Raw genomic sequence first — 27,306 nt, forward strand, 5'->3', positions numbered from 1 at the left:
ACGCTTTGCATAGAAAACAAAGTGTATTTGTTGATTCCAGGGCTCTCTTACCTAGCTTATGAGACACTGCGTTACACAGGTTTTTTTAATACAGTATATATATATATATATATATATATATATATATATGATTGCAATCCTCTGCCTACCTAGGAGTAATTCCCACTGAACTTAATCGGACTTACTTCTTAGTAAATAACACATAATTTGTGCTGGAGAGTGAGCCGCGACTACTTCCACCATGCATAGGACAGCAACTTAATTGCATAACCTGCCTTCAAACTCTAAACACAACTAAGTGCGCAAAGGAAAATGGCAGTTGACGCGGCTTCAGAAAAGCTTCGAAAAGTTACTTAAACACGCTCCGCCCTGGAGGAAGAACTATTGTAATTTTACGGGCCGCCTCCCCAATAGTTGCTTTTCTTGAGCCGCGTAGGCGGGCCTATCTGTGGCTAAACGTGGGGAGAAACGCAAGACCCGATTGAAAACAACCACAAATGAAAGAGTGGAAGGTACTGAAGCTGGTTGGCCGAGGAGAAAGCTAGAAATCAGCATTGTGAGTCAGAATTGTACGGTCAGGAACTTGTGAGGAAAAGGGTGACTTTTCAGCATCTTAGTTGTTGAGTAACTTAAGTTCTTTAATGTTCTTCCTCTCTCCTCGTTGTTGCGCCGAAGAAATTAGGAGGAGGAAATCGCTGGAGCCCGAGAGCCTCCTTATTAGAGGAGGTGCAAAAATGTTTTCCTATATCTGAACAAGCGGGAGCACAGTTCGGCTCCGCTGAAAAAAAGCGCACGGGGGCACGTTTTGTTTGCAGTGGTTGAAGAAACTTCTGGAAAGGGAAGGTCGTTGACTTTCCTAGCGTTTCAGTTGTACGGAACCAGATAATTCTGGTTACCAAATCAGTTTTACTGACCAATCTGATAGGCATGTGTGTTTTCGGAAGTAAGTTCCGCTGTATTCGGTAGACCTTGCTCTCAAGCGTCTGTGAAAGATTGCAGGTTTAGATACTGCTGCCGGATGCGGCGTACTGAATGCCGTGATGTTCAATAGATCTTTTTGCTAAGTAAGTATGCATTAGCCTCAAATCTATAACACGTGCACAGCCTTGCAGATTCAATCGAGGTTTATTGGAAATAAGCCTTTCTGAACGCAACAGGACATACTTTGAAGAAATACGTTTGCACTAAGAAGTTTTACAGATTAACCCTATTTATATCCTATTGCAACATTATTCCTAATCAGCCCAGTTGATTTTCTGGTTATTAGAAACAGGGTGAGTGTTGTTACATAACGGTCTTACTTTGTACGGAGTGGAATGCTTCTATGCCGTGGCTGCAATTCTTTTTTAACCTGAATCCAAGGCTCGCCAGGGTTCGGGGGACAATTTATGGAAGTCTAGAGCTACCATATTTGGGCTGCAGATGATCGGGGGGAACGCTAGAGTGCAACAAAAAGATACAGAAAACTAGTAATCCTAAATTTTGTGGCCATATGGAAGATAAGTTACAATTCCTCTTGATTTTTCAGTTATGGCCCTCTGTAGATAGAGACTGTTCTTCTCAAAATATTGTGAATATGTAAATTGTAAATGCCTCCTATCCACTCACCCCCTTTTCTTACTTCCTGTAGGGCCTTAATTTTCCTCCCTCCTTCCCCTTATCTGTACATGATAGTCAGTAAAAACAACTGGTGGGGAAGTATTCCCATGGATAGATTTTGCTCATATTAATTATCTGACTGGGAAATAATGCTTCTTCCACTTTGAATAGCTAGTGCCATTTAACTTTTTTTTCCTGAATTTTGTATCCTAATGTACTTGATGATGTGGGTGATCTCTGCCAAGTTGGAATGTTTATTTGCGTATGATATTTATTTAGCTTTTTTATGCCCTTCAGTTCTCACAGGCTCTAACAGCTTATCATAACATACGGTTAAACCTGGAAAAAAAATAGTCATTGAAAAACACCAAGTGCACAGCCTTTGAGCTAGAATAATACTCATTTGTCCCTAGTGCTCTCTGGAACAGCCATATTTTCACAGCTCTTCAGAAGCAAATTAAGAAGGGGATGGTCCAAGTGGAAGTGGCTTATCACCAAGAATGCTCAGTTGCATTCCCTTTGGCAGCAGACCTTCAGGAAGCCCTCTTCCCCTGATCTTGTTGAGCAGACAGATTCAATGTAGAGAAGGTATCTCGGAGATATCCAGGCTCTGAAACATGCAAGGTTTTCAAGGTAACCAACAGCACCTTGAATGTAACTGGAAGCTATCCAGCAACTAATTCACCACTTAGCAGGAGTGTTACATGAATGAACCTTTGTGTATCCATAACTACCCAGACTGTCTCATGTTGAACCAGTTGCAGCTTTTGAGTGGCCTTCAAGGGCTACCTGTGTGGAGCAAGTTGCAGTAACCCAGGCATGAGGTGACAGGGATGCAAATGACTGTGCACAAAGCCTCTTATTGCAAAAAAGGGTCTCAGCTTGTGGAGAGGCCCTCTTGGACACAGCCTCACCTAATGTTCAAGCAGGAGCTGTGAGTCCAAAAGACCAAACTGTGGACCAGCTCTGTTTGGGGAAGTACTATCCTGGCCAGATAATAGAGTGAGAGAGAGAGTAATTCATCTGATCTGCAGCCATTCCATCTTGCTGAGATTTAGCCTAAGCCTATTTAACTTATCCAAATCCTGATAGGACCTCCACCACATTTCTTGCCCAGCCCAGTATGGAGATACACAGCTAGGTTTGGTAGCTTGCTCTGTACCAGTGGATGACCTCTCCCAGCAGCTTTGTATAGATACTGAAAACAGATGCGATAGACCAAGCCTGCAGCATTCCACAATTCAGTGCTCATAGATATGACTTCTGCCCCACTGGAACTAGCCCCTCAGAAAGGAGGAGAACCACTGAAAAACAGTGCCCACCACTCCTAAGCAGCCTAGAAGAATGCCATGGTTGATGGTATCAAAGATCCAGCAGAACTAGGAGGCCTGCACTCTCCATATCCCAGCCCCACTAAAGATCATCAGTGAGAGCAGTTAGTGTAATTTCAGTCCCTTACCCAAATCTGAATACCAACTTAAAGGGGTCCAGCTAATCAATTTCTTCTAAAAAGTGAAGGATACTGACTGATAATTATTGAGGATAGATGGGTTGAGTACTGCCTTGTCCGCATTCACAAAACAGGTAAAGGCAGGGATCTAGTCTTCTGGTTGCAGAGCTTACACCACACACAACCCTGCCCAATTCCTCAGGATGCACAGACTCAAATTGATGCCAAATAATCTTGGAAGACAAGGCATGCATTACCTCAGCTGGACCTACCCAGCTATTATCCAACTCCCAGCAAATGCAGTTTTATCCTCCACCTGCTGAACAACCCTTCTTCCAGCCTGGATTTCTCCGACAGGGACAGATAGGTTCAAACAGTGCAGCTACCTGTACATTTACATGTTGCTATTCTTACCACCATGGTAGGAGTATTGAACTATAATTCCATTGCTCCATATCCAATTATGAGAACTGCAGCTCAACACATAGGGCATTAACTTGAAGTATGGACTAGACCTTTGTTTCCTTCAAACACTTTTTTTAAAAAATTTTAAGGAAACAGTTGCTCCCATTTTAGCCTCTTATGATTGTTAAGTACTAAATTATAGCCTACAGTCTTTTGCAGTTTTATGCAGTACTTCTAAGGAAAACATGGAAACTAGAACATGAAATGTTAAGGCACTGTTGCTGGGGTTTAAAATATGTTCTTCCTGTATTATAACAAGGATATTTCTTCAATATAATTTGTTTTAAAGGAAGACTTTAATTAGTGCTAGAAAGTAAAGGTATGCTTCATTTTTAAAAATTTCTGTATAAATAGAATTAGGGGGTTGCAGATCATTTTGGTTGCAATTATAAAGGAACAGTGATAGTAGTAGACCATATACATTATTGCAAAAATAAAGCTGGAAAGAATTTTGCTTTGTTTTTCAAATATTGGCTTTTTTCCCTCCAAGCAATTGACTATCTGATAGTTGAAGTTTATTTATGCAGATTCCTAACTGTAGAATAGTCATATGTAAAATAATTTCCGTCATGTGGTACTAAGATGAACTTTTACTTCATTTGCAATTACTTTCTGCTAATATTTATATAATAATAATAATACTTCCTGAAGCCTCTGATTCTACAATGGCACAGATGCTAAATTGAAGTTGAACTGTTTTGAAGAGAGTGCTTTTGTACAGGGATCAGTAAGTTCACTTTCAGATTCTGAATGGGTTGCACCAGCTGTCTTAGGAGAAGAGGCATCCTGGGGGAGTAAGTAGAGTTTATTAGTTTGCCTTTTGGCAAAGCATCAATAGTGGGGATATTTGATTGAATTATTAGCATTGATATTTTTTTAACTAGGGACAGCTCCCAGGTATTCAAAATTATGTATGCCATGTAATTAAGGAGGTTCAGTATGCTCTACTAAAGCAGACCAACTGGAAGGACAGGGAAAGTCTTTTTTAAAGGGTGGGGTGAGGTTAATCATAAGCTGTGTGTGCACATTCTTGTGTAATGGAAGAGTGAACCCAAATAACATTTATGCCAGCCATTTCAGAGGTGCAGTTCTGTTAGTCTTTGAAACATTTTAATACAATCTTAGATATATTTCCTTTGAAGTTTTTTTTTAAATCCATGCATCTTAGTTTTGACAATGTTATTAGGATCTCATAAGTTCACCTACTTTGGTTACTGAATAATAAATTAATGAACTACAAAGATGAAAGTGTGGGTACTCTACCAGAGAGCAGCTGTCTTCGTAACCACAGGTTTATGCTGGTTTGCTGCTTACAGGTGCTACTAAAGAACCTTTAGCAGTAGCCTAGAGAAAGTACCTTGAAAGGTCCTCTTTTAAGCAGCTTTTACTAGTGTTGGCTCAGGATATGATATCTCCTTATGAAACAAACTTGTGTTAAGGCACTATAAGACCTTATGACATTGCTGTGCTATAAAATTTCATCTGCTTCCACTGTTCCTAAACAATCCCATTAAGTTTATTTTAACAACATAATCCTGTGCATGTTTATTTAGAAGTCCCATTAAGTTTCAGGAATCTATTTCAGGAAGTAAATTAGGGGTTTGAATTTTGGGATGGAAATAAAAATTACTGACTGAAAAGCTGCTTGGAGGCCATATATTCTCCGGTAATTAGGCCACAGCCTTTCTTATCGCTGTGTTTTCTTTTTACTGGAAAAAAAAAAGCCGGTTGAATTTACCCCTATGCGACATGCATTGATATGATCTTTTCTTTTGATCCTTTACCTTTGTACATTAACCTGTTGGACCCATTTATCTGCAATTACCCCCATCGCTGATATTGCCTGGACAGCAGTTAGACTGCAGTGGGGTCCGCAGCCTCCTTGTTTACTTCCTGTCTCAAAGATGCTAGTGTTCTATCTCCCCTCCTTTTAATTGAGATGGTTTCGCCAACTTGTACCATCACGTCACACGCCCTCCCCCTCCATTCCCCCTTCGCTTTAGTTTAAGCACTCCGTAGGATCACCTGGTTTTTCTCCTTTCACATTGGCTGCAGCGGCTAGGGCCAAACTATCCAATCAGGCTCGGCCGCTCGTGGTGGTGTTGCTGGGCAGAACACAAACAAACAGAAACCAAAGGAAAGCGAGCACCGGCGGTGGTGACTAAGGGGAGGGGGGAAAGAGGTGTGGCCGCCTGGGGCAGCTCCGAGGCGACTGCCTACGGTAATTCGACTCCCTCGCTGTCCTCGGGAAACGTGACGTTAAAGCGGAGGACTCGCCTTTTGGGCGGGACTGAGGGGAAAGGGCGCGTTTTTCTACGTTTGAACTCGGGAGAGGTTAATTGTGCGCTCTCGCTTCTCAAAGGGGAAAGGGCTGTACCATTTCTTCTGGCGCTGTGCGGTCCTTCCTGAGGTGGAGGATAAGACAGACCAAAGGTCTCGTGCGGCGTCTGCTTTCTTCCTCTCTTTCTGCTCTTGGTCCCATTTCACGCTAATGGCCGTCCTGATAGGAAGCCGAGGCGGCTGGGGCTCTCGCCTTCCGTAAAACTGCGTGAAGTGCGCGATATGAGCCGACTCCTTCCCGTAAATGCCTAGAGCCTAATAAAGATCAGCTTGCTGAAATGGAGCGCATGCCCATTGTTTGCTCCCCGCGGTTGCATTTAAAAGGAGGCGGTCCCGGGGAAGGGTAGGAAAGAATGGGGTAGGTGGAACATCCAGTTTGCAGAAGCAGAGTTTTGTCCCTTTAAAGGAGGTTAAAGCTGTTGCTGTCTGGCAATTGCAGCCCTTCATTGCTATGATCACTCTCCTGTCACTGCTGGAATAGCCTTAGACTTTACCTTCTGTTTCCCGTTTTCGCACTATGGAGACTCCCAAGCCACAGAACTTTAGGGATGGCAATCAGGTTTCCCTGAAAAAGAACTTTTCTGTTAGTAGTGCTTGTAATTATGTAACTGATTTGAGATACATACTTTAGGTTGTGCTTGACTTGCCCCGGTGCTAAACTGTAATGTGCTTTAATTGTTGACTTCTGTGTTGTGTCAACCCCATCACTGTGATTTGTAAACCTGGATTTATGGCTTGGTATCTTGGATGATCTCTACCAGTTGTGGCTATTCTGTAAACCATGTTTAAATAACCTGTGGCTTAGCAGGTTATACAAATTTAGCTTTAATTTACATGAAGCAACAGTGATAGCTGCCAAGTCTGTTCCTTTCTCTGGGAGATAAATCAGTGTGGAAACGAATACAACTGAATTCGGGGGGGGGGGGATCACTGCTCTACTTTATGTGGCAAAAGCAGGTATTCTTTCTGTAAGTTTGTGTCTGACTTCCATCTGGTTAATTTGATGATTTAAGGATAGGTATTAAATGCAACTACATTTTATCCTTCATTCCCTCAAGAGCAGCAATTATTTCTAAATAGCTGTTAAAACAGTACAGAAATGTGTATGCTTTCAAAACTGTTCTGTTACCTAAAGTTACCAGAGAAAACATAGTTTTAGTGAAAGCTAGTTTCACTTTTGTATTCTGGACATGTTGATCATAGAGATATTCCCTTTATTGATATTAGGATACATGGTGCGGTTATTCATGACTTACAGGTTCTGTGAGATTCCAGTGTCACAAGAGATGGTGACTGGGTTTACACATCACACTAAGCCATGTTTTGCTTAGCAGAGTTTCCTGAAATGAACCCATTTTATTCAGTTTATTGAGAGCCAGTTTGGTGTAGTGGTTTAGATACTGGGCTATAAACTGGGAGGCTGTGAGTTCTAGTCCTTCCTTAGGCACAAAGCCAACTGGGTGATCTTGGGCCAGTAATCCCCTGTCAGTCCTAGGAAGAAGGCAATGACAAACCACTTCTGAAAATCTTGTCAAGAGAACTGGAGGGGCTAGTCTAGGCAGTTGCCAGGAGTCAACACTGACTTAAAGGCAGACTCATACACACAAAATCAGTTTATTGCTGAACTTGCCATAAGTTCAGAATGGTAAGCTTCATGCAAACATGCTAAGCCAAACGTCCCCAACCTGGAATGTTTCAGATGAATGGATTTTTAACCCCCAGAATTCCCCAGCTAGAATGGCCATTGCTGAGAATTATGAGTTGAAGTACAGACATCAACAGGTGCCCAAGTTAGGGAAGGCTGTAGTAAACCACAACCTAATAAAGTAGATGATGACTTAATTTGATGTGAGAAGTTTAGTATTAGTATTAGAAGAATAAGAGTATTTCCTCAGTTTGGCATTCTCTTCTAGATCTGCATTGTCTGTAAGACCTTTATTTATTTGTTTATCATCTTTGTATAGCCATCTATTCATTAACTCAGATTACAAATCTGAATTTAGGGATTCATGATGCCTTGTCTGAATATAGTAACTCAAATTTGAGTGAACACAAAAGTATTTGGAAATACTGCAGACTATATATTTTCCTAAGAGATGCCTAAATGAATGAACCACTGTAAGCAGCCTAGCTTTGCATTACAAACCACAATAGTCTAATTCAGACATAACAGAAAACCACAGTGTCCAATGACTATGCCACAGTGATCCTCGGTCTATAGAGAAGAAGTTGATACTTTTTGTGTTTATATCATACTTGCCAATTCAGCTCTAGAATGTCCAACTTCAGATTATTATACTGTAGCTTGTTTAAAAGAAAAAGTAAGATGTTAAAGTTGTTCAAATCTTCCTTTTCACATTCTTGACCAGGAAAGAAAGAAATGGATGGATTTTTTTACATGAGGAAACAAAGATGTCTTCTTGTATCTAAACTGGGTCAGATTAAAAAAATCAATAAAACATTGAATGCCAAGTAATAAAATGATTTTAAGTACAGTATTACATTTAATTTGAATTGTGTTTTTATTGTTTTGCAATGAAGTTAATTTGCTGTTCAGTATAACCAAGCTACTAAGTTTTTGCAGCACTTTCAGAGCTATAGACCTCTGTTTGTTACTGTTAAACAGTGACAGTATATTCTGTCTGTGGTTTAAAGTACTGTAGAGGGAAAAATAAACCTTGTTAAACAAGGTTTAGCATATGCTTAAAAGGGCAAAATCAAAATGCCCTGTAAGCCACAGTTTTCTTAATATTTAAAGATCTAGCAGCAGATATGACTTGATTTTAAAAGATCAACTAATCATAACATCTTTTTTGTTTTATTTTTAAATGTGTTCAGCAGGTAGCAGATTTCTCATACTTCACATTTCAAGTTTTCTAAAAATTGCCCATTTCTAGAAGGTATCAGCTGTCATATTTGCAGGCTCTGAACTTTTATGGTGTCAGTGATAAGCTGTGCTCCCTCAGATTTTTTATTACATTTGCTCTTTATGTAGCCTATGACTCAGGAGGGCTTAGCAATCATGATTTGTGACCCATGGCTGAGTCAATTTGCAGATCCAGAGCATTCTCAAGGTGGAAAGTGAGGGCAGTTGCCCATCATGACCCAAATGACCAAATACTGCTCAGTGGTTTGGGTTCAGTACTTAAATGACCTGATGGTCAGTTTATACTTCTAATAATTATTTCAATATTTCTTGGTTTCTTATACATTCCCATTTACAGAATTGTCTTCAGTGGGCAGAAAACAAAAGAGGAAAAATTATTTTGACATAGATTACATTAAGGACTATGAACTAAGTGGTGATAGAGGATACTCAAATGAACATCTGAACAGGCACTATGGAGAGTCAGTAGTTTTTTATCAGTAGTTACTAAACATTTAATAGAAATAATTGAACTTAACTGTTTTCTTGATCCTACCACTCTTTAATCATTGAGTTGCAGTTAATTCATAAATGTTGCAGCTTACTGTACTATAGAGTTGTATGCTTCTTTTGTGTAATTTAAATTATATTTCTGTGTGATTATGTTACTGAAGTAGAAGTTAGCTTGCATGTTTTGGAGCAATGGTTTACTGTCTGGCACAAGGTTGCATCTAACACTTATTTGTCATTGTCATTCTCTGCTTTTCAGTATACATTTCTTTTAGGATTAACAAAGTCCTTTTATTTCTTACCTTCTTACATGTTCCCACTCCAAATATATTTTTCTTTGCAGAGAAAGTGCTAGGGAAAGGGGACTCTGGGGAGATAAGCTTCATGTGTATGCTTGTTCTGCTTCTAAAACATTGCAACACCTCTCAAACCCTCTCATTCTTATTGCTGCAGTCATGCCTTGTTTTCGGCACATTAGCCAGTATTCCTACAGAGTGAATTGCAGTTTCCAGTAACATCTCCATAGATTCCCAGATGTTTTCAATGCAAACAGTGCGGATTAAATTTGCAGTAATTTCATTCTGAATGAGCAAATAGTGTTGATCAGTGTTTTCAGTCTGTGATCTAGTGATAGGACTGCGGATGGTCTCTACCACAGATGCCAGAATAAATACCAAAAGAGTTCCATGGATACCACCCAGAGACTTTATGTGTGCTATGGTGTTGCTGGTCCTCATAAAGGAAAAGGTGGGGAGTTCCTTATGAAGACAAATCATTGTTACTAATTTCTGGTTCTGGAAGTCTCTAATCTACATGCATTCGATAAACCCATTAGTTGATTCTAATTTTTGAGTCCTGTTTTTTTTTAGCATTACAGGTAGTCCTCGACTTACAACCACAATTGGGTCCAGAATTTCCATCCCTAAGCAATGCAGTCATAAAGCGAGATGTCATGTGACTGCGTTGCTTAGCGATGGCAATCCCAGCACTCCCCATTGCCGTTGTTAAGCAAATTCCACTGGTTGTTAGCCAAGGACCCACCCCAATCCAAGCCATTCCAGGCTTGGTCCCTCCCAGTAAGGTAAGGGACTGCCTCCAACTCCCCCCACCTGCCTATCTCCCCCCATCTCTGCCCCTTTGGCTGTCCTGCACCCTTCCAGGCACTGCAGGACTCTCCAGGGGTGCTTCTCGTGCACGCTCTGTAGCTCATGTTGGTAGCTGCTGGACGTTCATGAGGCTTTCTACTTCCTCCTGCAAAGCCTCAGAGCCGCAGTGCGAAAGGGTCACTGTGCATGTGAGCATTTGAAGAGGGAAGAAGGCCACTGGAGCGTGTGAGGGAAGGAGGGTGTGGTGTGTGCAAACAAAGAAAGGCTGGGGTGGGGGTGTTTTGAGCAACTTGCAACCTCCCCTGATGGCTTCCCCATTGATTTCACTTGTGGGAAGCCGACAGGGAAGGTTGCAAATGACAATCAGATGATTGTGGGGAGCTTGGCAACTGGTCATAAATGTGGGTTGCTAAGCACCCAGATCATGATCACATGACTGCCGGGGCCCTGCAATGACTGTAATTTTGGGGAGCAGTCCTAAGTCTATTTTTTCAGCACCGTTGTAACTTTGAACAGTCTCAAGGACTACCTGTATATCTGATGTAATTTTAACTTCTGTCCTTTCTTTTGATACTTTAGTTCTACTAAATTATTTTCTCTGTGCCAAAATCAAATAGAGAAATACAGTGTTACCTCAGTTTAGTAAACCCCAGTGCAGTGGACTTCACATGCAACAGGTCAAACTGTTTCAGTGACTTATGTCATTTGTATAACAACATCATTATGCAAATGATACAAGTACACCATTTGGATCAATTTATGTAATGCAGATGATTTAAATAATCATAACATATGTTCATATTTAACTAACATTTGTGAATAATGGTTACCCCTTCCCTCCAATTAGTACATATGCCATTATTTTAGGTGTGGTAACTTTTGACTCTGTGGGTTTACTGGGTAACCCTGTGTATGCGTGTACATTATATTTATTTGCTACTCAGAAGTAAGTTCCTTCGAGTTCAAGGCTTTCATATGAGTGCTTATAAGATTATCAGTCACAAGGATAAAAATTCTCTGAAAGTCATGTACATGTTTGTTTAGAAAGCTATCATTTTTCAGTTTTTGACCGTAAGCAAGTAGGTGTTTTTCCTTCCTTTGGGAGGAGATATATTCACTCCTCATTTAAATACATTATTTATGTGAGTGAGGTGTTATTTTCTGTATAGGTGGATGTTGTGGTTATATTTGGGTAGAAAGTCAACAAAGGTTAATAGTCCCATACTCTGAGTTTGATAAGATAATAGCTATCATACTACTATAATAATAACTATACACTATGTAATGTACATTTCATTGATAAAATTCATCAGTTTATAAAAATTGTTAGTTTTAAAAGGGTTCACAAAGCACTATTATTCTGTTGTTACTGACTTTGCTAGTTAATTGTGTTTCTTTTGCTTTCAAGGAGACTGGCTTAATGTAATGGAAGACATTATCAAGAGGAAAGGAATTAATCTTACAAGCTAATCAGTTACTTGGGCATCTTCAGCTTTTGAGGAAGATCTAAGTGAACCCTTCTAGCAATAAGAAAATACTTCAGCAACCTACATAACTCCTGAATGATTGGCTGAGGTAATGCAGAAAAACTCCTTGCTGTGAGGTATGATGTGAGAGACCTGATGTCATAATATGAGCCCTTAGCAATGCATGGTATTTGCTTGGTAAAAGGTGGAGGAAGAATGTGGGGAAAGAAGATATATGGGTCAGATATTGGCTGAGAACTTTAATGGGATTTCTTAATACTTAATAAAAGGCTCCCAGGTAAACTTTAAAATGCATTATATATACTCTGTTAGGATGGGTTGTCTGCTCTTCCTCTGATATATGTATTGTTACCATGCTATCTAAACTCATGTGATAAGAAATAAGGCATTTCAATGGTGCTCACTTTTTTAAAAATACAGGTAGTCCCCAGTGTAAGAACAAGTTCTATTCCCAAGGTCTGCCCTTAAGTTGAATTGTATATAAGTTGGAACAGTATTAATGTATAATATTGTATAAGTAGTATTGTGTAATGAACTTGACCCATTGTGTATTTAACTCAAATCATTGTGTAGTTAACTTGAATTTTGCTACAATAGACTCCGTTTTTAACAATGGGTCATCCTTAAACCAGCGTTCTTAACCCGGGGACTACCTGTACTATTTTGATATAAAATTTAAGGATCCAAAGTTGGCGAGTGAATAAAGAAAAATAGAAATTCCTGAAGTCAATTATCTACTTTTAGAGTAAAATAATGCATACAAATAAAATTTTATGAGATATATAATGTTTTGAGAAATATAAAAGAGCCTGGTATATACAAATTAGATAACCAGTACTGGTAATAAATTTTTGTTACAATACAGGTAGTGCTCGCTTAACGACCATTCATTCAGCGGCTGTTCAAATTTATGATGGTGCTGAATGAAGGGACTTATGGTCTGTGCCAGAAGTTATATCTGTTGCTGCACCCCTGTAGTCATGTGATTGCGATCTAGGCCCTTGGCAATTGGTTCACACTTACGACTTGTTGCCAAGTGCCCTGCAATCATGTGATTGCCATTTACAATCTTCCTTGCTGGCTTCCCCAGAAAGTCAGTGGGAAAGCCAGCAGGGAACGTCGCAAGCTGCTGCTGCCTGCCAAGAAGACAGCCCCTCTCGTCTCTGGGGGCTGACTGAAAGAGCTTCGTGCCAAAATCTCTGGTGCCTGGCTGAAAAAGCAGGGTTTGGCATGGAGCTTTTTCAGCCAGTCCCCAGAGATAATGAGCTGGCTCAAAAAGCAGGATTTGGGCACAGAGCTTTTTCAGCCAGCCTCTAGAGATGAGAGGGAGTCCTCTTGACTCTGGAGGCTGGCTGAAAATGCCCATGCCAAAATCCAAGAAGGATGTTTAGCCACAGAGGATTTTCAGTTCCAGAGCGGAGAGGCTTCAGAAGCCTCTCAATTCTGAGGCTGAAAATCCAAGCAGTTCAGAGGCCTTGTGCACCCGCACACACCCCCTCATCTTCCCACCCAGCAGTGCCTGGGGTTTGCAACTTCCTGCCGGCTTCCTTGCTGACTTGATTGTGGGAAGCCGGCAGGAACCTGCCTTGTCTAACAACCCGCGGTTCTCTTAATGATGGCAGCCAGGAGTGCCAGGATTGTGGTTGCTAAGCAAAGCAGTCAAGTGATGATTCGCTTAATGACCGCATTGCTTAGTGACCTAATTTCCAGTCCCAATTGTGGTAGTTAAGCGAGGACTACTTGTAGCAGTAGTAAGATTCAGAGCCTACAATTTCTCTTACGTGTGTTGAAGGGCACATATATGAGATCAAATGCAGACATTATGTTAATTTGTTGAAGGTTGTTCAATTGGTGAAATAAGAATATATTATCAATCCAAGTCTTAAAGAGATGCCAAGTAGCAAAATGAAACATGTTTTTAAATCATGAGAATGTGTTGATCTTGTTAACTCACTGTTAAATAACAGCACAATTATTTTAGTTTAATGTTCACTAAGTGCTTTTGTCATTTTGTCAGAGGTGTGTATACTGGTAGTCTGTGTTAGCAACCACAATTGGGACTGGCAACTCAGTCATTAAGCAAAGGAGTTGCTGAGTGGAACCGCAACTGTGCTTGTGATCTTACTTAAGCTTTCCTTCGCTTTACAGACCTGTGAACATTGTAAATGCGAGGATGGGTTGCAAACAGTCACTAAACAAGGACTATCTGTACAGGATTTCCACAAGTTACACAAGTGATGTAATTGGGCTAAAATGTTCTTAATTCTCTTTTCCCTCAGCTAGATCAGAAACAAAAACATCAAGACTTCATTTATATTCAGTATAGTTGAAATACTGTTGAACAACTATGGAAGTAGAAAATGAGCAGACAGACATCATCAACTCAACAGGTAAGAAACTAAAAAAAAAAAAAAACCCAAAACATTGTAAACATCTTTTCTATAGCTGCTTATTTATGAATATATTTTATTGGATGTTTTAATACATAGTCAGAAAAGAAAAAGAATAAAAAAAGGGGGAAAGTGTAGAATAAGTAAAAAAGGGATTTACAAGTATCAGAGAAATGAAAGCTTTTCAACATTTCATTAATTGATTGTAACTGAATATATTTTATCATTTAAAAACCTGAAAATTGCTCTTAAACTCTAAAAAGATTATAAACATCAAGAACAGTAGTCAACACATTGTAAGTCATAAAATGAAATTGTAAACTATAATAAATCCTGTCCATGCTACTAGAAGTCCATTTTGATTTAAGAAATCCTATAAAACTGAATATTAACACTATTAAAAAAAAACCCATATTTTGGATGTGGTACAAATTCATGTATAAAATTGTAATCTAGGAATGGTCTTTAAATTGAATTAAATTCTTCTCCACAAATATTTAATATTGGTAGGACACATTTTATATAGTATTATCTAATCTAGCATTCTTTTTACACAATGGCAAACAAGCTGTGTATGGGAAGTTCACAAACATCAGAAAACTCTCCAAGTATATATTTGAAGAAAAAAGATGTATTTTGATGAGCTCCCTAGCGTAATATATGACTTATATTTGAAAGTAGTAGATATATGAATACATGTGGTAGGGATGTCTTAAAACGTTTTGAATACAAAACATCTCATGTATGAAATGCCATGTTTTGAATTCAAAGTAATTGGTTCAAATTTGAAACACGCTGTTCTGCTATTACTAGTAGTGTTTCAGACTAAAAGCACATGTTTTAAATTGGGTTAGTTCAAGCTTGGAACACATCGTGTGTGTGTGTGTGTGCATGTGTGCGCATGTATATATAAATTAATTTTGATTATAATAGTAAAATCTAATACAAACTAAACTTAAAGAAAGAAAACAGAAAGGAGTAAAAAGTGCAAGAAAAAAAGAAAAATATAAGAAAGTGAAAAGTAGGAATATAATAAGGAAAGAGCAAAGAAATATATAAAGAAGTGACTTCCAACCTTCGTCACAAGTATAAGCAAATTTAGTGACTCTTCATCCCCTCTAAGGTTACATATCTTTATCTCTTCATCTCATATCCCATCTCTTATCTATAAAGAAATCTATAAAACATCATCTCTTCAGTCCTGGTGTCAGCAGAAAGTCTGTAAAAGGTTGCCAGAATTGGTAACGTATCTTATTTTAACCTTGATCAAATAAACCAATGTTATATTTCTTTTTTTTACTTCTAACAGTCTTAATCTTTAGTTCATTCAAATATTGTCATAGGATTTGATTTCTCTTCATTTCTTCTTTGTCCCATCACACAGAGTTCTTCAAGACTTTTAACAGGACTCTTTTGTAAATCCAGTAGGAAAAAAATTGTCCAGGTCATTCTCTTGGTTTGTCATTTGTATTTCCCTTCTAAATTTTAAAACCTCAGCAAATTTCTTTTGTAAATCCTGTGAAACATCCTTTTCTCAGTCATTCTCTTGGCCTTTCAGTTCTAAATCCACTTTCGATACCAGCTCTATCTTGTCAGCTAAAATTTGTTCTGCATCTGTCATTTCTTTAATAACATATTTTGAACATAATCTATCCATAGAAGCGGACAACATTACTGACATTGTTGATATTATGGCTACTATTTTCTGATTCCATTCTTCAAAAGTTTCCTTCAGTATTTTCATTGTTAGAATGTTTTGTAACATTTTGCAGGTTTGTAAATGTTTCTTCTACCTAAAAACTTTATTCCCCTTTAGTTTCCAGTTTTTGAAATCATGAAATTGCTTGTCTTTATTATGTCTTGTAAAAGCCAAAACAGAATCTTTTTCCCACAAGAAGCTGTTTGTTCTTTATTATTTATTCCAAAATCTTATTGTAAAAGTTTCAATATTCCAGTTTTACCTAGACCCCTAGTCTGTTTATAACTTTCTAAGATCAAAATCTTGTTTAGCTTTTTGCTCTTTATTTTCAGATTCTTTAAATTCTTAAGCTTATGATTAAAATTTTCTTTCATTCAGGATTGACGGCAGACTCACCTGGCATTTTCAAACTTGCCAATTTGAAAGTCTCTAATAGCTTAGAGGTAGTCAATGAGCAATTTCTGAAAGTGACATTTGTAAACTTAGTGTCCTTTAAAAGTCTCTGCTGCGGTTGTGAGCAAGATGGCTAATCTCATCTCCTTGCACTCAAATCTGCGGAAAACTGCTTTCTTGCAGTCTCCTCACGAGGAGCAGCCATCTGGAGCATATGTGGGCAATCTCTCATCCTCTCCTTATCTGGAAAGGTTGAAAAGAACTGGTCTACTCACCAGTTCCTTGGTCTTTGCCATGGTCATTGGCTCCATTTTTGCAGAGCTGTCTTCAGTTCACCATACTTCCCCTGGAAGTCAAGCTTGGAACATATCTGAAGAAGTTGGAAGAGCTTGTTCTGGCCTCAGACTGTTTCAGGTTTGGCATGGAATGTTTTGAGTTTGAAACATCTTGAATTTGACATGTTATGTGCATCTCTGATATATGCACATTATGTATGTATAATGCTTAGAATCTGCCCCAGTCCTGGAGAACTCTAGGTGGTATACAGCAGTCCACAGAATTTCTAATCATAAAACCCAGGATGAATGCTCACTTAGGACCAGTAGGGACCAAAGGTTCACTGAAACAATACAACTTTGGCTTGCCTATAGAATGTTAAAAGCGTACACCTCTGGGGGAAAGAGTTCCTTAAAATGTGGGTTACCACAGAGAAAATTTGTTGTCTAGCCCATACCCATGAACCTCACAAAATGACTCACCAGGCCTTTTTTAAATGACTAATCCGAATGGGCAGATTGAATTCTGACAAGGCATTAACTGATATATCCTGGTATAGCATCCTATAAGATTTTAAAGGTAACGATCAGAACTTCAAGTTGGGCCCAGAAGTTTACTGACAACCAATGCAGTGACTTTAATATAGGTGTTATTCCATATTGATGGAGTTGTCCCATCTACACTCTTGCTGCTCCCTTTTGTACCAGCTGTAGCTTATGAGCCATTTCCAAAGGCAGCCCACATAGAGTGTATTTCAGTAATTCAGTCAGGTGGTGATCTGGGTTTGAGTTACTATGGTCAGGCCATCAAGGTCTAGATAGAATTGGAACTGACATATCAGCCAGGCTGGGTGGAAGCTCCTCTGGCTTTTTTTTTCACCTGATGCTTGAATAGGAGCTGAGAGTCCAGAAGGACCCCCAAGTCACGAACCACCTCAGTTGGAGGGAGTGTGACCCCTGTGAGATTTGCCCCGTTCGACAGAGAAACTCTCGTGACACGTGTGGTTCACAAAGAAGGTTTACTCATGCGTAACGTAGTAGTCACAAGCAAAGCCAGGACTGGCTTGGTACAATTGCATCACTTGTTATATTCCCCCCTTCCCGCGCTTTTTCCCGCCTCATGATCGCGTTGCGGCTGTGGGCTATTAGGCCCCCCAATGTCCCCCCTGATCGTTCATGATGGCAGGGTCGGTCAGAGTCCATTGTCCTTGATTGCCAGTCCCCCTCCGGCTGGGTTGGCCCCTCCCTGCTACGTGCAGACCGCAGGTTCTGTGCTGCGTTGCGATCTTGTTTCGCTGCCCTGCGGCCCCGTTCCTTGCTTGCTCGCGCCGTTATCAGTTCGTAATTAAAAGCTTCCGCTGCGGTTTTCCTGTTTAGCTGGCCGCAGGTGGCTCGTTAATTAGCGGCGCTTTCGGTTCCTCTTTTCCCCGCTAGCTACCGCCGGTGGATTCCGCGTGGTCTGGTTGCGAGCTTCCCTGCAGCCCCGTGCTTCCCTGAAACCTCGTGCTGACCGAACCTGACAACCCCATCCAGAATAACTATTTGGGGCTGTTGTTGGATGCTTACTGAGCACTAGCAGTTCTGCCTTGATAGGATTTAATGTGGTCTTATTTTGCCCATTCCAAATTTTCACAGCCTCTAGACACTGGTTCAGGAGTTCCATGGCACCTCTGGCTTGGCCTAGGATAGCAATATTTAGTTAAGTGTTATCAGGATACTGATGACTCCTCACTTAAACTGACAAACAACCTCTCCCAGGGGTTTCATACAGCTGTTAAAGGACATGGGAGAGACCCCTGTGAGACTTCGTCTTGGAGCTCCCATAGACTTGAGTATTTATCTGTGTAACCACCAGCTGGAACCATGCACTCAAATAGGAGCAAAACTATCTAAAACAGTCTGCCTACTCCAAGCTCTTACAGGCAATCCAGAAGGATACTATTGTTAATGGTATTAAAAACCACCAAGAGATCTAGCAGGATCAAAAATGGCCAGGTTTGATTTTTGACTGAAGAGAATCCAGATAATCAGTTCCTTTAGGATTGTCTGTAGGTGATTCCCCATCACCTTCTTAACAATCTTTCTCAAAAAGGGCAGGTTAGAGAGTGAGTAAAAGTTGTAAAACATAGTTGGGTCTTCAAGAGAGGGTGTGCTGCCATTTTCTTCAAAGCAAGCTGGATTATCCTGTCCTTCATAGAAGCATTAATTACCTTCGAGAACTGGTTGTTCATATCCCACCTAGCCACCCAAAGGATCCAGAAGGGGCAAGGGTCTAACCCGTGGGTAGTTGAAGTCAAACAACAGATAACCTCAGAAGAATCCTAGATTACCCAACAAGATACTACTTCACTCTTTCTCTATCTAACTGGCATCTGGCTCAGTATGGATATGATTCTGTCTGCCAAGAAACCCACAAAGTCATCTGATGTGCCGATGGGCATTTATTCCTGCCCTCTTTCTTCAGAAGGGTCCAGTAACCCTGAACAGGGCTACTGGGCAGGAATACGTAAGCTCTATAAGGATGGAGAAGAATTTGCCTCTTTTTTTAAAAAATTCTTATTGCCATTGTATAGGCTTGAATGTGAGTTCTTACCAGTGCTCAATTATGACCACTTCTGACTTTTTGGTATCTTTTCTGTAACTTCATTTCCTTCAGCTCCTCAGTAATCCCAAGAGTTGCCTGGGATTGATGACTGGGTAGAGGCCTCCTTGGAGCAATCTTATCAAATGCTCTAGCCAGTTTCATGTTCTACGAATCAATCAAGCATAAGACAGATATGCCCGCCAGATTGTTGGGGAATTCAACTAATAGATCCAGAAAGTTTCCCGAGAGCACTTGGAATCTATTAATGGACTATTGTAACCAGTCTTCCATTGTTGTGTAGCTCCAGGGCATCTGTGATCTGTGGTTTGATGAGGAAGTGATTTGTTCATGGCAAAAGACTGACATTAATGTCCTCCATGTTCAGGTCATGCCTCATCTACTCAAAAGTAACAATCCAAGTATTTACTATATTTATTTCATCCATAACATGAAATTAAAGCCATCAAGAAAATGTAATTTTGCAACATAGGTAATTTTAATTGTACTATGCTGAATTGTGTGGTCAACATCCATTATAACTATAGTGTACTCCAGAACATCACTAAAACTTTGTTTCTTTCTCAGGTTTGTGTCCTTTTCAAAGGAATAGTTTAATAGTATATATATATATATGTTTCTTTTTGAGAACTGGATAATCTGAGTGATACTCCTTTTTCTGGTGATGAGGAAAATGGTGGACCGGATGAAATAAAAGCTGAAATCAATGGTAACTGGATCCCTGCAACATCTATTAATGAAGCTAAGATCAATGCCAGAGCAAAGAGGAGACTGAGAAAAAATTCCTCTAGAGACTCTGGAAGAGGTGATTCGGTGAGTGATAATGGTGAAGCCCTGAAAAGTGGAGTCATTGTACCAACAAGTCCAAAGGGAAAATATCTGGATAGGCGATCTCGTTCTGGAAAGGGAAGGGGTCTACCAAAGAAAGGTGAGTGCATTTTGGTTTTTTGTTTTGTTTTTGTTTTTAGCAAATTGCAATAGGAGGATGGTAGATTTGAGTGGTTTTTATTTTGCTTCTCCTTCATGTCAGTCCTTTGTTGTTTTATTTATTTCATAGCAGTAAGAAGATACTGTAAATAGAAAAGAGATTTGAAAAGAAAATCTAAAATTTTAAGTTTAGTGTTTGTGTTAGAATTCTTTGAGATAATGTTAAGATTCCTAATTTTAATATTCACAAACATTGACATTGTTAATTTAAATCGTTTGGTGATTTAAAACAAACATATTTAATTTATTAGAAATTGTGGCATGTCATCTTGTCCAAATTGAGAAAACATTGAACAATTATCAATTGGAAACTTTATTTTTGAAGCTTTCATATATATTTGAGAAATGGATTTGCTTGAGATATTAGAGTGAGATAATAAGAAAAAGTTTATACTGAACATTATAATCTGGCTCTTACATTTGGTCTTAAACTCACCCCCCACCAGGTGGTGCAGGAGGCAAAGGTGTTTGGGGAACACCAGGGCAAGTATATGATTTGGAGGAAGTGGATATTAAAGATCCCAACTATGATGATGACCAGGTAAGTAAATGCTTATTTTGCTCCTTGATTGTTCAAGATGAGTACTTGTTTTCTGGTTCTCCACTTTGTGCAATGCTACTGTGGCACTAATTTATGCTTATACAGAGCTTCTCTGTGATTTTTATATGTATAATGGGGCTGTGCAGTGCTTCAGATTTGATTTTAAAGAGATGCAGGAACATGAATACTAGCACCTGTCTGTGACTTGTTAAAACAGCCACATCTGTTTCTAGGATTATGTGGCTTCTGTAGAGGAAATAAGTGTTTCATCAATGGAACTTCAAGCTGCTTAAAATAGCAGGCATTTGCTTTAACTCTCTTTTTGTAAGTGGCATACTCTGTTCTCCATAAAATATAGTGACTGAAGGCTCAGAATTTGTTCATGTTGCAGTGAAACAGTCTTATGAAGAATTCTAGCTTACTGGACAGAAACCTTGTGTGGTTTGTATTCTGTGTCACATAAACCAGAATCCCTAACATTCCATCAGATGAAGAATCCAAAACAAAGAATGAACCTGATCCTTGTATTCTCAGTAAACAATTATCTGGTTTGTTTGTATGGTTTGTTTAGGACAGTGGGTTGCAACCTTTTCTATGCCCCACACCCCTAGGAAATGTTTGATTAATGTTCGCACCCTCTACAGTACTAATATCGCATTTGAAGATGAAGAAGTCTAATTTCTAATGTGGGTAAACAAATGGAATTTTAAAAAATAAGCTTTTAACTCAGTGCATAAAATTGTTGCACCCCCTGAAATTCCATCTCACACCCCAGGGGGTGCGGGCACCCCAGGTTGGGAACCCCTCGTGTAGGATGAGCCAAATGGGCAAGAATAAGTAGTGTACAAAAAACACATTCATTGCAATCCAGAATTCCTCACAATTCTAGCAAACATCACATGCCAGCATGGTACCTGTCTCTTTCAAGTACTATTTTCCTAAAAGGAAAAAAGGTAGTTTTTGAAAGATTTAGCTATAGTACAGTAGATAACGTAGAAAGTGGGTTCATAGGACTGCAAACCTTGGTGTTTGTTTCTGTAGTAGGAAAGTTAATGAGGTACTCCTAACTCAACCTCATCTTCATGTATTGTTGTCTTAAATGCAAAGTCTCTCTTTTTTCTTTTTAAAAAAATTGGTAAATTAAAATTAAACTCAGTGGTTTTAATACCTGATGTGGTAGAAGAGAATGAGTTTTTGAAGAAGTGTATTTTTTACTTTCTGCTTTCTGCTCACTCCCCTCCTTGTCCCCACTTGTAAAAAGAAGAAGACTCCTTTGAGTCAACCTCAACTCCTGGTGACTTCATGGGAACATCCATGTAGTTTTTGTGGCTAAAATAGGAAGTGGTTTGCCACTGTCTTCACCCAGGATGTTTCTTTAACTTCCCAATTTAACCTACAGCCCTGATATTTGTTGGTGGTCTCATATTTGAGTAATAATCAGTTCAAGCCCTGTTTAATTTTTTGATATCAGCTAAGCTAGGTTGTGTGCAGTATTAAACACATTTTAAAAGTATGTGCACACCCTTGATCCCAAAATATTTATTTATTTTATCTATTATTAAATTTGTATGCTGCCCATCTCCCCCCAATGGGTGACTCACAGTTAAAATCAAAAACCCATCAACAATTAAAAATACTTATTAAAAATACTTTATTATTAAAAATAATAAATAATTAAAATAATCAGTTAAAAATCAAGTATAAAAAACAAACCCTGTACATAAATACTAAAAACATTCAAGATGATGGGGGATAATTAAAACAAAATTATTTTGTTTTAAAATTTGTATGTGTAGATGGACAGGTATTCAGAACACTGAGGTTTATAAAAGCTTTTATTCTGGCCCCATAATTGTGATAATGCTCATATATACTTTTTTATATAGACTTTAACTGTATATTTTGTTAATTTGCCACAAAAGAATAAGGTGGTAGGAGAGGCAAAGTGGTGACATGAACAGTTAAGTACAGTGGTACCTCGGGTCACGAACTTAATTCATTCCGCGACTCTGGTTGCGACCTGAATCAAATTTTCCCATAAGGTTCAATGTAAATGCGGTTAATCCGTTCTGACCCCTACGAATTTGGTTGCCAACCGATTTTGGTTGTGACCTGAATCAAATTTTCCCATAAGGTTCAATGTAAATATGGTTAATCCATTCTGAACCATGTTTTTTTTTTTTAAACCACAAAAATATGACACAAAGTACAGTACAGTACAGTATGAGGAGAGAGAACACTAACCTTGCTTGAGGCGTGGAGGACAGGAAGGCGGGTGGGGAGGCGGTTATTGTTTGGAGGGAGAGTCCCCCTCCCAACAGGAAGCCACGACCACATGTGTCAGCAGGGAAAATGGCCGTGGATCCTGTTCGTCACCCGATGCGGAGTTTGCGAACGGAAGCAAAATTTTGCGAACAGTGCTGTTCGTGACCCGAATTGGTCGTGAACAGAAGCGTTCATGACCCGAGGTACCACTGTAGTAGCAAAATGCAGGAATTTGAAATCACATTTGATGTATCTGTTGTACAGTATTGCTTTGCTCTCCTGACAAGTTTGGGATTTGCAGTGTAGGTGAAGATCACATTGACTGGGTTTACATACTAAGCTGTAGCATGGTTCTGCTTGTTTTTGATTCTGCTTTATTTGTGGACCCATCTATGAGTTAGCTAATATTAACTAGGTTACTTTGTCTTGTTTACATAGTTTAAAAATCCTGTCTTACAATTATGAACACAGATTTGTGGGTCTTCTTTTTATATTACATTGAAATTTGTGTAACTTAAAATGTTTTTAATAGTGAAATACATGTATATTTAATGTAACTGTAGTTATTGTCTTACCTATTGACAGTAATGACATTACTGGATAAAGCTTGACTTCCATTATTAAAGGGAGAATGGTTAGAAAGCCTATAAACACTTACATTAAGCAGATAAATATTCTTGATCTCCACAATATATTTCTTTAGTAAAGTATTTTCGTCTTTCTTTGAAATAGCATAACTGTGTCTGAAACTGTAATTCATTCATCAGATAAATATTCTTAATCTCCACAATATGTTTCTTTAGTAAAGTATTTTGTCTTTCTTTGAAATAGGATAACTGTGTCTATGAAACTGTAGTTCTACCTTTGGATGAAAGAGCATGTGAAAAAACATTAACTCCAATAATTCAAGAATATTTTGAACATGGTGATACTAATGAAGTGGCGGTATGTCTAAATTACTTTCCAAAAACAGGCAGTGATCAATGAAGTTTAGAATGCCTCTGAAGAATGGAGTATTTTGATCCCTTAGATTCTATTGTATAATTTTAGTATTTGTTATAAGTACTAGTAAAAATAAGATTTTTTAAGATTTTGTCATGTTGATACGGCATACAACAAGCTTATGATGCCCAACCTTAATAATAGGCCTTGTAGCTTGCTTTAGAATATAGGTGTCCAGTTGAATATGTTTTTTGTCCCTATTGGGGTGTGAAATAATTTAAACTTGAAGTTGCAAATTTGAAACAGTCTATTTCAAGATCAGGACAACTAACCTGTCTTACTAGAGGTGGCCCAGTGCCCCCCTGAGCATCCCAAAAGTGTTCTGAACTCAAAAGAGCCCTGTTTTGAGTTCAAATCACCTTCTGCTTGTTCCCACCATATAAAGAATTCCACAAATTTTGAAGCTAAATTATTGTGTCCAGCAGCTAAGTTTACTTACCAAAACACTTTCTCCAACAATACGGCCTTGTAAGAGAGTTAGCCTTCTGAACTAATTTATTCTCATTATGTAGAATACTCAAATTATAATACTCAAACTAAAATGACAGGATATTTTATTTTCTACTCTTATAGGAAATGTTGAAAGACCTCAATCTTGGTGAAATGAAATATAGTGTTCCAGTATTGGCTGTGTCATTGGCATTGGAGGGAAAGGCTAGTCACAGAGAAATGACTTCAAAACTTCTTGCTGATTTATGTGGGACAGTTATCACCAAATGTGATCTGGAAAAGTCATTTGACAGACTTTTAAGAGACTTACCGGAATTAGTACTGGACACTCCCAGAGCTCCACAGGTTGGTTTAGCACATCCGTTGCTAATAGCTGCTTCAGTCCTAACCTGTGTTGCTACTTGAAATAAAGTATTTTAGATGTAAATATGAACAGTAGAATCTTCTTCAACTAAAGTGTTGGTTCCTGAAATGGATAAAACAGCCAAATCTGCCCAATTTCAGCAGGTAAACTCTGGTGTAAGATCATGGTTTGTATCTCAAATTTTCTGTATAAATGTATTGTATAAATTATTCTGTTGTATAAATTATGTCAAACGTTCATTACATTCTTATATAATTAGCCCACCTGCATACATTTTGAATACCCTTATTACTCATCTCACTGTCTTACTATGTTTGGCTTGATGATGTATTAGTTTGGGTTTACCAAAGTTTAGTGACAATTTACATTCTAACCTCTCAGAATTTATTTTAGTACTGTAAATATATGCTATACCACTTTAAAAAAATCAGAAAAATTATTTGCAGTACCAGAATGAAAGGGAGTTTGCTATATTTATTTGCAAACATTTTCTAAACAGTCTACTGAATTGGCTAATTTGAAATGAAAATACTTTCATTCTGGTTGCCTGGCTCTTCTCTTACACTGAATTCCCCCTCCTTTAACAGTACACAGATTTGCTTCTGTTTGCCCTGCATATTTGAGTTGGGGACAAAAAACACCTTGGAGTAAATTTAAACATATCTTCTCTTTTTCCCTCTAACCTGAGCATTTCCAAATGCATATTAAGTAACATTTTATAAGCACGTTTAGTAGCAATTAAATTATGGTTTATATTAAAAACATTTTCATCAACTTTGTTTGGTGAGCCACTACTGTCCCTAAATTGTAGATGGAGAGAGGGAAGGATTTGACTTGCGGATCTAGTAACGTATTGTTATTATTGAGCATGTGCATCTGTTAAGCCATGACTTGTTTAACAATACAATAGTATATTGAATAAGCCATGGTTGATTAGTTAGGAATGACTGAAGTTGTATGCAAGCATGTGTATTAAATAATAAAACAAACTAATAAATGATGGTTTACAAACTATAATAGCTGGGTTCAATCTGCTAAGCCCAAACCAAACAAAATCTTATAATGGCTTAATAAGATGTTTTACGTAGTCTTAAATAAGCTGAAAAGTAATTTAGTTAAAATGTATATATTTGCCTTTTGTTTTGAGGTGATAATGGTGGAAATGGAGGGGTTACCTGGAGTGAAGGATGTAGCTATGCCCAGCAAGGAAAAAAAGCCTCTGTTTATCAGACCTCCCCCCCCCCCCCGCTTTTATTGGTATACTCTTGTTTGGTATTGTATCTGTCTCAAATTTGGTCTGAAAAACTTTTTCCTTTTTCTTGGCAGCTGGTGGGTCAGTTTATTGCAAGATCAGTTGGAGATGGAATATTATGCAGTAGTTACATAGATGGTTACAAGGGTACTGTGGACTGTGTTCAGGCTCGGTAAGTTGTCTGCCCTGCATGTTTCAGTCATGCATCACATACCAGTTTTTAAATGCTTTATCATGTTAATTATGAAGAAAAAATAATGTGATTGTTTTCATGATTTTGCAAGAAAATAGGTATTCTGAAACAGTGATAGCTAAAAGACAGAATACAGAGAAAGGCATTAAATAACTTAATGGAAGGGATAGTGATAATGGATTTTAAAATATTTGATTTAGATTTGTATGAAAATTATTGCAAAAATGCTACATTACTTTCTTCAAAGCAATTTAAGATGTCTTGATATGAAATTATCAAATAATAGCAAAATTCAGAGTACAAAATAAAGTTCTAGCCTGGTTTAGATATATCATATGCTCTGTTAAATGTTTTTCATCTTGGTTAAAGAATACAATCTAAGATTTTTTTTCTCTTACTAATTCTCATTGCTACAAAACCCAAGCTAAACTGAACTTCAGACTGTACCACAAACTATAGATACGTAGTAATTGTTATTAAGGAAGTTAGCAGCAGAATTGTTGTGGAAATTTTATATTTGTTATCTTTTTCTTTGTTGCATTTTATTGTTTCTACTGTAATTTTAAGAAGAAAAGCCTCTTCTCATTTCCCCTTATTTTACTCATGACTATCCTCAGACAAGCCTACCTCCATATTTTCTTCCTCTATCCTTGAATTTCCCTCCCTGCTTTTCTATTGTTATTCCAGTGCATCCTCAGCATTACTGGTTCCTTCCCCCACCACAGAAGAGATGAAGTCTCTTAGACGGCACTCAACTAAGATTGACTTTTACTTGATCACAAGCACATATATTATTTAAAACTCTGCTTCCTCAATACTTTTATTAAGTGCCTATGACTCTACTGTGAATCCTTGCATCCAGCACTGATCATAATTGCTGTTAACAGTTCAGTCTCCTGACCATTAAAACTTATTGGAATATTCCTGTTGTCATTGTTTCTGTAATTTTCTATTGACTTACCTATATAAGAAAATGTATCAAAAATTTGTATCAAAATGCTGTAAGGGAGAAGGGTGTAGCAAGGAAAAGAGAGAGAGATCTGTGCTACGCTTCTCCCAATTCTGGAATT

General features: G+C 38.4%; 1 protein-coding gene across 11 annotated transcripts in view; it reads left to right on the forward strand.

The window, feature by feature from the left end:
* The first annotated feature begins 366 nt into the window (after window positions 1–366).
* The window catches only part of PDCD4 (programmed cell death 4), a 33,245-nt gene continuing 6,305 nt past the window's right edge, over window positions 367–27,306 (forward strand). For 2 of the 11 annotated variants that reach the window (XM_007436718.4, XM_007436723.4), the window contains exons 1-8: window positions 414–556; window positions 11,745–11,911; window positions 14,103–14,213; window positions 19,811–20,110; window positions 20,616–20,710; window positions 23,807–23,920; window positions 24,551–24,772; window positions 26,118–26,215. In XM_007436718.4, the coding sequence (XP_007436780.1) occupies window positions 14,171–14,213; window positions 19,811–20,110; window positions 20,616–20,710; window positions 23,807–23,920; window positions 24,551–24,772; window positions 26,118–26,215 (872 nt within the window). In that variant the 5' untranslated portion in view covers window positions 414–556; window positions 11,745–11,911; window positions 14,103–14,170. Of the gene's footprint in view, window positions 557–8,541; window positions 9,978–11,744; window positions 11,940–14,102; window positions 14,214–19,810; window positions 20,111–20,615; window positions 20,711–23,806; window positions 23,921–24,550; window positions 24,773–26,117; window positions 26,216–27,306 lie in introns of those variants that run through there. The other 9 variants (XM_025172221.2, XM_007436719.4, XM_088132459.1 and 6 more) reach the window with 9 other exon arrangements.

Source organism: Python bivittatus, unplaced genomic scaffold (genome assembly GCF_059951505.1).
Source record: "Python bivittatus isolate LINGU-HERP-01145 unplaced genomic scaffold, Pbiv_v1 ctg000980_np1212, whole genome shotgun sequence".
In the NCBI taxonomy this organism is placed as follows: Eukaryota; Metazoa; Chordata; class Lepidosauria; order Squamata; family Pythonidae; genus Python; species Python bivittatus.